The 12,034-nt window shown below is 68.6% G+C and overlaps 1 protein-coding gene and 1 non-coding gene across 2 annotated transcripts; one reads left to right on the forward strand and one right to left on the reverse strand.

The window, feature by feature from the left end:
• Positions 1–255: 255 nt before the first annotated feature.
• On the reverse strand, positions 256–337 carry TRNAS-CGA (transfer RNA serine (anticodon CGA)). Its single transcript has one exon. It is a non-coding gene; the product is annotated as a tRNA-Ser (tRNA).
• A 410-nt stretch (positions 338–747) lies between these two features.
• On the forward strand, positions 748–12,028 carry SMARCC2 (SWI/SNF related, matrix associated, actin dependent regulator of chromatin subfamily c member 2). Its single transcript, XM_055696532.1, is given in 33 exon segments — positions 748–914; positions 1,063–1,182; positions 2,833–2,918; positions 3,244–3,325; positions 3,413–3,505; positions 3,606–3,675; positions 3,835–3,904; positions 4,040–4,115; positions 4,203–4,334; positions 4,432–4,510; positions 4,513–4,546; positions 4,642–4,766; positions 4,873–4,932; positions 5,017–5,054; positions 5,338–5,468; positions 5,566–5,637; positions 6,246–6,285; positions 6,287–6,360; positions 6,445–6,598; positions 6,733–6,825; positions 7,071–7,190; positions 7,263–7,325; positions 7,408–7,666; positions 9,492–9,571; positions 9,573–9,654; positions 9,734–9,798; positions 9,893–9,968; positions 9,971–10,021; positions 10,116–10,282; positions 10,370–10,510; positions 10,610–10,771; positions 10,773–10,920; positions 11,813–12,028. Coding segments are annotated over 33 exon segments (3,303 nt in total). The 5' UTR covers positions 748–803; the 3' UTR covers positions 11,962–12,028.
• Positions 12,029–12,034: the final 6 nt, after the last annotated feature.

Here is a 12,034-nt window from a genome sequence, read left to right on the forward strand (position 1 = left end):
GGGAGGGTCGGGCCGGCCACGGGGGTCCCGGGGGGGTGGGGTCTGTTGAGGGTCCCGGGGCGGCTCCAGCCGCTGTTCCCGGCTCTGCAACCCCCTTGACGTGATCCCCCAACAGGACTGCGCCCGCCCCCCAGCCCCGCTGCTCCCGCCGTTAAAATAGCTACGGGGGTCGGAACTCCCCCGCGCGTGCCCCGTGCTCCCCCCGCGGCCCTGTTGGCGGCGACCCCGTGAGCCCCCCAGCAAAAGCAGAGTCAGCGTCACGGACAGGATTCGAACCTGTGCGGGGAAACCCCATTGGATTTCGAGTCCAACGCCTTAACCACTCGGCCACCGTGACTCCCGCGCCACCCTGCGCCGCGCTCCGCCTAGACCGGGCCCCGCCGCCGCCGCCCGCCCGCCCACTCTGGCCCGGTGACCTCACAGCGGGACCCCCGCCGCCGCCCCGGGGGCCCCTCGCCGGGCCCCCTGCCCCGCGGGGCGGGGCATCGCGCAGTGCCGGGGCGGAATCGGCAGGGGGCGCTGCGGCCCGGCCGCGCCGGTACCGAGCGGGTAGCGCTGGTGCACATCGCGGGCGGGAGAACGTGGCGCGTCCCGGGGGCGGCAGGGGGCGGTAGAGCGGGGCGGGGCCGGCAGGGGGCGGTAGAGCGGGGCGGGGCCGGCAGGGGGCGGTAGAGGCGCAGGGCGGCGCGGGGCCGGCAGGGGGCGGTAGAGGCGCAGCGCGGCGCGGGGCCGGCAGGGGGCGGTAGAGCGGGCGCGGCGCGGCGCGGCGGGAGGCGGCGGGAGGCGGCCCGGCCCGCTCGAAGATGGCGGTGCGGAAGAAGGACGGCGGCCCCAACGTCAAGTACTACGAGGCCTCGGACACCGTCAGCCAGTTCGACAACGTCCGCCTCTGGCTCGGCAAGAACTACAAGAAGGTAGGCCGCCGCGGCGGGCGGGGGGCGCCGGTGCTGGCCCTCCCCCCCCCCCCACCGGGCCCGGCCTGTCACGGCCCCGCCGCCATCGCCGCCCCCGCCCCCCCGCGGGCCCGGCCCCGGCGGCGGCGCTGACCCCCCGCCCCCGCAGTACATCCAGGCCGAGCCCCCCACCAACAAGTCGCTGTCGAGCCTGGTGGTGCAGCTGCTGCAGTTCCAGGAGGAGGTGTTCGGCAAGCACGTCAGCAACGCGCCCCTCACCAAGCTGCCGGTGAGCCCCCGCCGCACCGGGCACCGGGCACCGGCACTGGGCACCGGGCACTGGGTACCGGCACTGGGCACTGGGCATTAGATACCAGCACTGGGCACCGGGCACCGGCACTGGGCACTGGGTGCCGGCCCTGGGCACTGGGCACCGGCACTGGACACTGGGCCACAGGCACTGGGCACTGGGTGCCGGCACTGGGCACTGGGTGCCCGCCCTGGGCACTGGGCACCGGCACTGGACACTGGGCACAGGCACTGGGCACTGGGCACCAGCACTGGGCACTGGGCACCGGCACTGGGCACTGAGCATCGGTCACTGGGTACCAAGCACTGGACACTGGGCACTGGGTACTGAGCATCAGGCACCGGGCACTGGGCACCGGGCACTGGGAATGGGGCACTGGGCACAGGGGGCGCAGGCAGCGGCGGCACAGACAGGGACATGGGGGGCTGGGGGCTGCGCCCCAGTGGGGGCTGCAGCCCAGCAGGACACGGGGACCAAGACCTGAGCAGGGACAGTGCCCAAAAACGTGGGGACAGCACCCTGGTGACCCAGGGACAGGGCCCCGGTGACCCAGAGATGCACCCAAAGACCTGGGGACAGCACCTTAATGACCCAGGCACAAGGCCCCGAGCAGGGACAGCACCTGATGACCTGGGGACAAGGCCCCAGTGACCCAGAGATGGGCCCCAGAGACCTGGGGACAGCACCCCAATGACCCAGGCATGAGGCCTCAGGCAGGGACAGCACCCAAAGATGGGGGGACAGCACCCCGCTGACCCAGGAACGGGGCCCCGGTGACACGGAGATGCGCCCCTAAGACCTGGGGACAGGGCTGAGCAGGGGGAGTGCCCCACAGACCCAGGGAAAAGGCCCCAAATTGGTGGGGGACAAGGCCCTGAGCAAAGACAGCACCCAAAGATGGGGGGACAGCACCCCGATGACCTGGGGACTGAGCCCTGAGCAGGGCCAGCACCCCAAAGACCTGGGGACAAGATGCCGGTGACCCCATACAGCATTCCTGTCACCCAGGGACAGCGCCCGGTGACTGGGAAACAGGGCCCCAGTGTCCTGGGGACAGGGCCCGGTGACACTTGGGCACTTGTCCTGCTGGGAACTGTCCCCCGGGCAGGGTCTGTGCCCCAGCAGCCAGGGGACAGTGTCCCCGTAGGGACAGCACCCTGACACTGGGACAGGGCCCCGACCACAGACAGCGTCCCAAGGACTTGGGGACAATGCCTTACGGTCCTGGGGACACCACCCCTGGGACCACAGGACAGTGTCCCAACACAGGGACAGGTCCCCAACTGGGGACGGTGCCCCAGCACTGCAGGGACTGTATCCCCACCCGGGGACAGGGCCCAATGAGGGGATGGCACCCCGACGTGGGGATGGCACCCCGAGGAGGGGACAGCACCCTGATGTGGGGATGGCACCTCGATGTAGGGATAGCACCCAGACGTGGGGGTGGCATCCCGACATGGGGAGGGGGCACCCTGACATGGGGAGGGGGCACCCCAACAAGGGGATGGCACCCAGACGTGGGGAGGGCACCCAGACATGGGATGGCACCCTGCCCAGCTCCCTGCCGCACCAGGGTCACAGCCCCCCCCTTGTGCCCCCCCTTCCCCCACCCCTTTCTTCCCGTTACAGATAAAATGCTTCTTGGATTTCAAGGCGGGAGGAGCCCTGTGCCACATCCTGGCAGCAGCCTATAAATTCAAGAGCGACCAAGGATGGTGAGCGCCCGCCTGCGCCCGTCCCGTGGGGGCTGGGGGTCCTGGGAGCAGCAGGGGGACAGGGTGGGGGTCCCGGGGCCAGGGGTGCGGGGGGGGTCCCCTCCGTGGGAATGCCCTGGGTGTCCTTGGCCAGGGGCTGCACGGGGGTGGGCTGGTTGTAGGGCTCCCACCTCCATAGCAAGCAAGTGCTGGGGCGTGTCCCCCTGCCCCTGTGGACCCCTGGTGGGGTTCAGGCGCGTGTCCCCCCCCACCCCCCAGGCTTTGGATGCTGTCGAGGAGACCTGAGCTGTGGCTTTCATGAGAGTCGCTCTTTTCTTCCAATAAGGCGGCGTTTCGATTTCCAGAATCCCTCGCGGATGGACCGCAACGTGGAGATGTTCATGACCATCGAGAAATCCCTGGTGCAGGTAAGAAACGCTGCCCCTGCTCCCCCCACCCCCACCCCGGGACCCCCGAGTCCCCTACCCACTCACCGCTCTACTCTCCTTCCCCAGAACAACTGCCTGGCCCGGCCCAACATCTTCCTGCACCAGGAGATCGAGCCCAAGCTGCTGAGCAAGCTGAAGGACATCGTCAAGAGGCACCAGGTCGGTGGCAGCTCTGGGGGGGGGGGGCACGGGGGGGGGGCCCATCCAACGCCTCCTCCCAGCCCTGAGCCCTGGACCTGCTCCCCTACTCTCCTCGCAGGGCACGGTGACCGAGGACAAGAGCAACGCGTCCCACATTGTCTGTCCCGTCCCCGGGAACCTGGAGGAAGGTGGGTGCGAGGGGGAGCCCCTTGCTGTGAGCTCATGGTGAAATGCTGGGGGGTGGGGGGTGGGAGGGGGGGGCCCGAGCTGCCCTCGGTGTCACGGGCGGCTCTCGGTGGGCCGGTGGGTCCATGCTCAGCACCAGTCCCGCTCCGTGTCTCCCACAGAGGAGTGGGTCCGGCCAGTCATGAAGCGCGACAAGCAGGTCCTGCTGCACTGGGGCTACTACCCCGACAGGTGAGGGGTCCTGGGCAGGGGCTGGGGGGTGCGGCTGAAGCCTGATGGAGCACCCCCCCACCACCACCTCCCATGCCCGTGGGATGCCCACACCGCCGTGCGTGCCACGCTCACCCCATTCCTCTGCACCCACAGCTACGACACCTGGATCCCCGCCAGCGAGATTGAGGCCTCTGTGGAGGACGCCCCGACGCCGGAAAAGCCCCGGAAGGTAACGGGGGTCCCCAGGCTGGGATGGCGGCTGCAGCCCCCTCCCTGCCCGGCAGCTGCCTGATGTGCCCGCACCCCTGCCGGGCAGGTCCACGCCAAGTGGATCCTGGACACAGACACCTTCAACGAGTGGATGAACGAGGAGGACTACGAGGTGACGGACGAGAAGAGCCCCGTCGCCCGCAGGAAGAAGATCTCGGCCAAGACGCTGACGGATGAGGTCAGAGCGGGGTGGCAAAACCACAGTGGCGGGACGGTGGGGGGGGTCTTGGCTTGGCCATCCCGCTGGGTTTGACCCAGCGCCCCCCCCCCCTCAGGTGAACAGCCCTGACTCGGACCGGCGGGACAAAAAGGGGGGCAACTACAAGAAGCGAAAGCGCTCGCCCTCCCCCTCGCCCACCCAGAGGCCAAGAAGAAGAACGCGAAGAAGGGGTGAGCCTGGGCTGGGGGGGGCGGCAGGGTCAGATCCAGCACCGGGGCAGGGTCCGGTGGTGACTGGGGCACGGGGGGGGTCTCTCCTTTTGCAGACCCTCCACCCCCTACAACAAATCCAAGCGGGGGCACCGCGAGGAGGAGCAGGAGGACCTGACCAAGGACATGGATGAGCCCTCACCCGTCCCCAACGTGGAGGAGGTCACCCTGCCCAAGACAGGTCAGGGTCGGGGGGGCCACCAGCCACCCCACGGGGTCCCCCCTGCCACGAGCATGGGCTGGGGGCCCATCCTCAGGGTGCTCAGCGCCGTTTCCCTCCGCTGCAGTCAACACCAAGAAGGACTCGGAGTCTGCGCCTGTCAAGGGCGGCACCATGACGGACCTGGGTGAGTCCAAGCGCTGGGGCCGAGGTCCCCTGGCACCGCGGGGCTGGCGGTGCCCAAAACCGCCCCTGCGCTCCTCTCTTCCAGATGAGCAGGAAGATGAGAGCATGGAGACAGCCGGCAAGGTGAGGTGTGGGGCCGTGCCCCACCCCCCCCGCAGCCCCCCACTCCTCCAGGGAAATGTTCCCACCCCGGCAGCGGGGTCGCCGTCGCTGGGTGGTCGCCGCTTTATCCCTCTTGTCCCTCACCTGGGCACAAAAATGCCCCTTTCTGCCCTTCCCCTCGCCCTGGGGCTGCAGGTGGCTTTGCCCTGGGCCGCTGGCCTCATCCTGCTCTCGGTGAGGATGAGGAAGGGTACAAAAGCGGGGCTCAGGACCCCCTTGCCCATGCGGCGCTGGTCTCTGGTAGGATGAGGAGGAGAACGGCACCGGGAGCAAGGGGGAGCAGGCCAAGAACCCCGACCTGCACGAGGACAACGTGACGGAGCAGACCCACCACATCATCATCCCCAGCTACGCCGCCTGGTTCGACTACAACAGGTACGGCGCAGCCCAGGAGGGCAACGGTGCTGCGGGGTGCTGGGCAGACGGTGCGGCGGCGCCGTGCCGGGCCCTTCCCGAGCATCTTATCCCGCAGCGTCCACGCCATCGAGCGCCGAGCCCTGCCCGAGTTCTTCAACGGCAAGAATAAATCCAAGACCCCCGAAATGTGAGGCTGAACCCCCTCTCCACCCAGAACTTCCCCAGCCCTCCCAGTGCTGGTGACGCTGTGGCCAGCACTGCTTCCCGGTGCCGGTGGTGCCGTGGCCGGTGCTGCCTCCCGGTGCTGGTGACACCGTGGCTGGTGGTACCTCCCGGTGCCGATGGTGCCAAGGTCGGTTGCTGCCTCCCAGTGCCGGTGGTGCTGTGGCCGGTGCTGCCTCCCGGTGCTGGTGACACCGTGGCTGGTGGTACCTCCCGGTGCCGATGGTGCCAAGGTTGGTTGCTGCCTCCTGGTGCTGGTGACACCGTGGCTGGTGGTACCTCCCGGTGCCGATGGTGCCGAGGTCAGCGCTGCCTCCCGGTGCCGGTGACGCTGTGGCCAGCGCTGCCTCCCGGTGCTGGTGGTGCCGTGGCCAGTGGGTACCTCCCAGTCCCGGTGATGCTGTGGCCAGCGCTGCCTCCCGGTGCTGGTGGTGCCGTGGCCAGTGGTACCTCCCAGTCCCGGTGACGCTGTGGCCGGTGCTACCTCCTGGTGCTGGTGGTGCCGTGGCCGGTGCTACCTGCCGGTGCCGGTGGCGCGGTGGCCGGCACTGACGCCTTGCCGCTCTCCCGCAGATACTTGGCGTACCGCAACTTCATGATCGACACGTACCGGCTTGAACCCGCAGGAGTACCTGACCTCCACGGCGTGCCGCCGCAACCTGGCCGGCGACGTCTGTGCCATCATGCGGTGGGTCCGGCGCTGGCTGGGCTGGGTGGGGGGTCGTTTTGGCACCCGGGGGACCCGCAGGGTCTGAGCCCTGGCTCTCCGCAGGGTCCACGCGTTCCTGGAGCAGTGGGGCCTCATCAACTACCAGGTGGATGCCGAGAGCCGGCCCACCCCCATGGGCCCCCCGCCGACCTCCCACTTCCATGTGCTGGCCGATACGCCCTCGGGGCTGGTGCCGCTGCAGCCCAAGACCCCCCAGGTGGGTGCGCGGGGGGCGGCCGCTCCTCGCCCAGCCGCGTCCCCCCGCTGCCTTCCCCCGGTCCCCGCGGGGGCCGGGTGCGGGGTTGGGGTGGGGGGGTGGGGGGGATCGCACAGCTTCGATCCGTGCCTCAGGGCCGGCAGAGCGACGGCGACGCCAAGACGGGCCGCAAGAGCAAAGAGATCGAAGACCTCGTCACCGAGACGGTGAAGGGGAAGCCGGAGCTGGTAGGCGGCTCCTTGGGGTCCGTCGCCCCGCCGCTGGCCGAGGAAGGCTCCTTCCCTCCTCCCCCTCGCGCCCCGCATGCCGCCCTGCCCCGGGGAGCAGGGACGCGGGGGGGACACCGTGACGAGATGGGGCACGAAGGCTTCTCTGGGGTAGGGGTGGGGGGCGGGGGGGGGGACACACACCGGCGTCGCCACGGCCTGTCCCCTGCGCCGTGTCCCCAGCGCCCCCTCTCCTCCCCCAGCAGCAGACCTCGGCCTCGCAGCAGATGCTGAACTTCCCCGACAAGAGCAAGGAGAAGCCGGCCGACATGCAGAACTTCGGCCTCCGCACCGACATGTACACCAAGAAGAATGTCCCCTCCAAGGTGGGGCACCCCCCGGTCCCCGTCCCCCCACCCCCCGCCCCCCGCCGCTCACCCCTCTCTCCCCCCCCACAGAGCAAAGCTGCCGCCAGCGCCACGCGGGAGTGGACGGAGCAGGAGACGCTGCTGCTGCTGGAGGTGAGGAGGGGGTTGGTGGTCCATGGGGAATGGGGGGACGGGACCGCCGGATCCCACCGACGCCCCCCGCTCCGTCCCGCAGGCCCTGGAGATGTACAAGGACGACTGGAACAAGGTGTCGGAGCACGTGGGCAGCCGGACGCAGGATGAGTGCATCCTGCACTTCCTGCGGCTGCCCATCGAGGACCCCTACCTGGAGGACTCGGAGGCGTCGCTGGGGCCGCTGGCCTACCAGCCCATCCCCTTCAGCCAGTCCGGCAACCCCGTCATGAGCACCGTCGCCTTCCTGGCCTCCGTCGTCGACCCCCGCGTCGCCTCCGCCGCCGCCAAGTCGGCTCTGGGTAACGCGGCCCCCGCGGCGTGGTGGGGGCTGGGGGGTGGGGGGGGGGGCTGGGTCCTGGGGGGACAGGGTCTGTGGGGAGGGGTGAGTCCTGTCGCTGCAGGGTGTATCCTATAGGGGCGTGGGGTGAGTCCCACAGGGAGACAGGATGAGCCCTATAGGGATTCTATAGGGAGACAGCGCGAGTCTTATGGGGAGATGGATGGGGACAGTCCAAGTCCCATGGGGAGGTGGGACGAGTGCTATAGGGGGTTCTATAGGGAGTCCATAAGTCCCATGGGGAGGTGGGACGAGTGCTATGGGGGGGTCCTATAGGGAGACAGTCCAAGTGCTATGGGGAGGTGGGATAAGTGCTATAGGGGGTCCTATAGGGAATCCATAAGTCCCATGGGGAGGTGGGCTGAGTCCTATAGGGGGTCCTATAGGGAGAACATACGAGTCCCTATGGGAGGTGGGATAAGTGCTATAGGGGGTCCTATAGGGAATCCATAAGTCCCATGGGGAGGTGGGATAAGTGCTATAGGGGGTCCTATAGGGAGTCCATAAGTCCCATGGGGAGGTGGGCTGAGTGCTATAGGAGGTTCTATAGGGAGAACATACAAGTCCCTATGGGGAGGTGGGATAAGTGCTATAGGGGGTCCTATAGGGAGTCCATAAGTCCCATGGTGAAGTGGGATAAGTGCTATAGGGGGTTCTATAGGGAGTCCATAAGTCCCATGGGGAGGTGGGATGAGTGCTATAGGGGGTTCTATAGGGAGTCCATAAGTCCCATGGGGAGGTGGGGCTGAGTGCTATAGGGGGTCCTATAGGGAGACAGTCCAAGTCCCATGGGGAGGTGGGCTGAGTGCTATAGGGGGTCCTGTAGGGAGACCGTACGAGTCCCTATGGGGAGGTGGGATAAGTGCTATAGGGGTTTCTATAGGGAGACAGTCCAAGTGCTATGGGGAGGTGGATAAGTGCTATAGGGAAGTCCTACAGGGAGACGGTATGAGTCCTATGGGGAGGTGAGCTGAGTCTATAGGGAAACAGTCCAAGCCCATGGGGAGGTGGGCTGAGTGCTATAGGGGGTCCTATAGGAGACAGTCCAAGTGCTATAGGAAAGTGGGTTGAGTGCTATAAGGGGTCCTGGAGGGAGTCCATACAAGTCCCTATGGGGAGGTGGGATAACTGCTATAGGGGGAAAGTCCTATAGGGAGACGGTGTGAGTCCTCTGGGGAGGTGGGCTGAGTCTATAGGGAAACAGTCCAAGTCCCATGGGGAGGTGGGCTGAGTGCTATAGGGGGTCCTACAGGGAGCCAGTATGAGTGCTGTGGGGAGGTGGGCTGAGTGCTATAGGGGGTCCTATAGGGAGTCCATACAAGTTCCTATGGGGAGGTGGGATTAGTGCTATAGGGAAGTCCTATAGGGATACAGTATGAGTCCTATGGGGAGGTGGGATAAGTGCTGTAGGGGGTCCTATAGGGAGACAGTCTAAGTCCTATAGGAAAGTGGGCTGAGTGCTATAGGGGGTCCTATAGGGAGTCCATACAAGTCCCTATAGGGAGGTGGGCTGAGTGCTATAGGGAAACAGTCCAAGTCCCATGGGGAGGTGGGCTGAGTGCTGTAGGGATTCCTCTGAGGTGGCAGGATGGCTCTTGTGAGGAGATGGGCTGAGTCCTATAGGGCATTCCATGGCGGGGGGGGGGGGTGGGACAAGTCCTGCGGGGTGACAGGATGAGCCCGTGTGGTGCTGGGACAATGGACGGGGGCCAGACAATGCTGGGGAGCAGGGGCTGACTCGGAGGGGTGCTGGGGCCCTGCTGAGCGCCCGCGGCGCTGCCCCGCAGAGGAGTTCTCCAAGATGAAGGAGGAGGTGCCCACGGCCTTGGTGGAGGCCCATGTCCGCAAGGTGGAGGAGGCGGCCAAGGGTGACGGGCAAGGCCGACCCCGCGTTCGGGCTGGAGAGCAGCGGCATCGCCGGCACCGCCTCGGACGAGCCGGAGCGGATAGGTGAGGCGGTGCCGTGTGATGAGTTGGCCGGGCCTGGGGCGGGGGGCAGTGGGGTCTGACCCTGCGCTTGCGTCCCCAGAGGAGAGCGGCACGGAGGAGGCGCGGGCGGAGGCGCAGCCGGCGGAGGAGAAGAAGGAGGCGAAGGTAGCGGCTGGTGCGGGGAGGGGGCGCGGGGACCCGGGGAGGGTGGCTGGTACGGGTGGGGGCTCAAGCGGTCGTGGGGCTGGTGCCTCCCCAGGAGCCCCGGGACGGTGCTGGCGAGGAGGAGGCGAAGGAGAAGCCTGGGGAAGCGCCCAAGAAGGAGGAGGAGAAGGGGAGGAGGCAGAGGGCGAGAAGGAGCCTGACAAGGGTGATGGCGATGGCACAGGTGAGGGTGGGGGGGGGGTCCAGCTGGGCTGGCAGGGGGATGCTGAGCCCCCCACAGCCCTGCCCCGCCATCACTGTCGTCCCCCCCCCCGCAGGGGAGCCGGAGAAGGAGAAGGAGGCAAAGGAGGGGCTGGACGAGGCGCCCAAGGAGCCACCAGAGCCTGAGGCCGAGCGCAAGGCCAAGGTGGAGCGGGACATCGGCGAGGGGAACCTCTCCACCGCCGCCGCCGCCGCCCTGGCCGCTGCTGCCGTGAAGGCCAAGGTGAGGGGCTGGGGTCGGGGCTGGGGGGTGCAGCCCTGGGCGTGGGTGCTGACCCCCCCCCCCATCCATCCCCATCCCCCCCCCCAGCACTTGGCGGCAGTGGAGGAACGTAAGATCAAGTCGCTGGTGGCGCTGCTGGTGGAGACGCAGATGAAGAAGCTGGAGATCAAGCTGCGGCACTTCGAGGAGCTGGAGACCATCATGGACCGGGAGAGCGCGAGGCTGTGAGTGATGGTGGCGGGGAAGGGGGGTGGGGGTGGGGGGCTCCAGGCGCTCACCCCCACTCCAGCATCCTCTGCTGACCCCCCCGTGTCCCCCCAGCTGGAGTACCAGCGGCAGCAGCTGCTGGCGGACCGTCAGGCCTTCCACATGGAGCAGCTGAAGTACGCGGAGATGCGCGCCCGCCAGCAGCACTTCCAGCACCTCCAGCAGCAGCAGCAGCAGCAGCCGCCGCCACTGCCGCCGGGGGCCCAACCTCTGCCCCCCGCCGCCGGTGCCCCCCTGGCCCCCGCCGCCCACCCGCTGGGCGCGCCGCCCGCCCCGCCATGGTGGCCCCCGCCGAGCCCGTGGGGCAGCCGCTGCCCGGGGCCCCCCCACCGCAGCCGCCCCGCCGCCGGGCGCCCCGGCCGTCCCGCACGGTGAGTTGGGGTACAGAGGGCTGGGGGGGGGGGTAAGGGGTGTGGGGGGTCTCAATGCCGGGGGGTACCAAGGGCTGGGGGGGGCTGGGGGAGGGTCTCAATGTTGGGGTGCCCTGGATGTCCTGCACAGTGAGGTGGGGTACCAAGGGCTGGGGGGTCTCAATGTCAGGGGTACAGAGGGCTGGGGGGTAAGGGGGGTGTGTGGGGTCTCAGTGCCGGGGGTACCGAAGGCTGGGGGGGGGTCTCAATGCCGGGGGTACCGAAGGCTGGGGGGGGGTCTCAATGCCGGGTACCCCAGCTGCCCTGCCTGGTGAGGTGGGGTACTGAGGGCTGGGGGGATGTGGGGTGGGGGGGTCTCAACGCTGGGGATACTGAGGGTGGGGTGGGGTCTCAACGCAGGGGTTCCGAGGGCTGGGGGGGGGGTCTCAATGCGGGGGTACCGAGGGCTTGGGGGGATGTGGGGTGGGGGGGTCTCAATGCTGGGGGTACCGAGGGGATGGGGGGGGATGGGGGATGGGGGGTCTCAATGCTGGGGGTACCGAGGGATGGGGGGGATGTGGGATGGGGGGGTCTCAATGCTGGGGGTACCGAGGGCTGGGGGGGGGTCTCAATGCGGGGGTACCGAGGGATGGGGGGGATGTGGGATGGGGGGGTCTCAATGCTGGGGGTACCGAGGGCTGGGGGGGGTCTCAATGCGGGGTGGTACCGAGGGATGGGGGGGATGTGGGATGGGGGGGGTCTCAATGCTGGGGGTACCGAGGGCTGGGGGGGTCTCAATGCTGGGTACCCCGGCTGTCCCACCCGGTGAGGTGGGGTACGGAGGGCTGGGGGGGTGAGGGCTGGGGGGGCTCTCAGCGGCAGGGGTCTCGGCACTGACGCCCCCTCCCCACAGCCCCGGCGCCGTTCCCCGGGCAGCAGCCCCCCCCCCAGAGCCTGGCTGGGAGCCTGGGTGGCAGCGGCCACCCCGCCGTGCCCGGTAATGCGCCCGCCGCCCTGCCCCTGGGCTTGCCTCCATCCGCCATCCCCATTGAGCATGGCTAACCCCCCGGCGACCCCCTCGGCGCCACCTTCCCCGCTAACCCCCCCGCCCTCCCGCTGCATGGGGCCCTGGCCA

The sequence above is a fragment of the Falco cherrug genome, chromosome 19, assembly GCF_023634085.1.
Source record: "Falco cherrug isolate bFalChe1 chromosome 19, bFalChe1.pri, whole genome shotgun sequence".
Classification (NCBI taxonomy): domain Eukaryota; kingdom Metazoa; phylum Chordata; class Aves; order Falconiformes; family Falconidae; genus Falco; species Falco cherrug.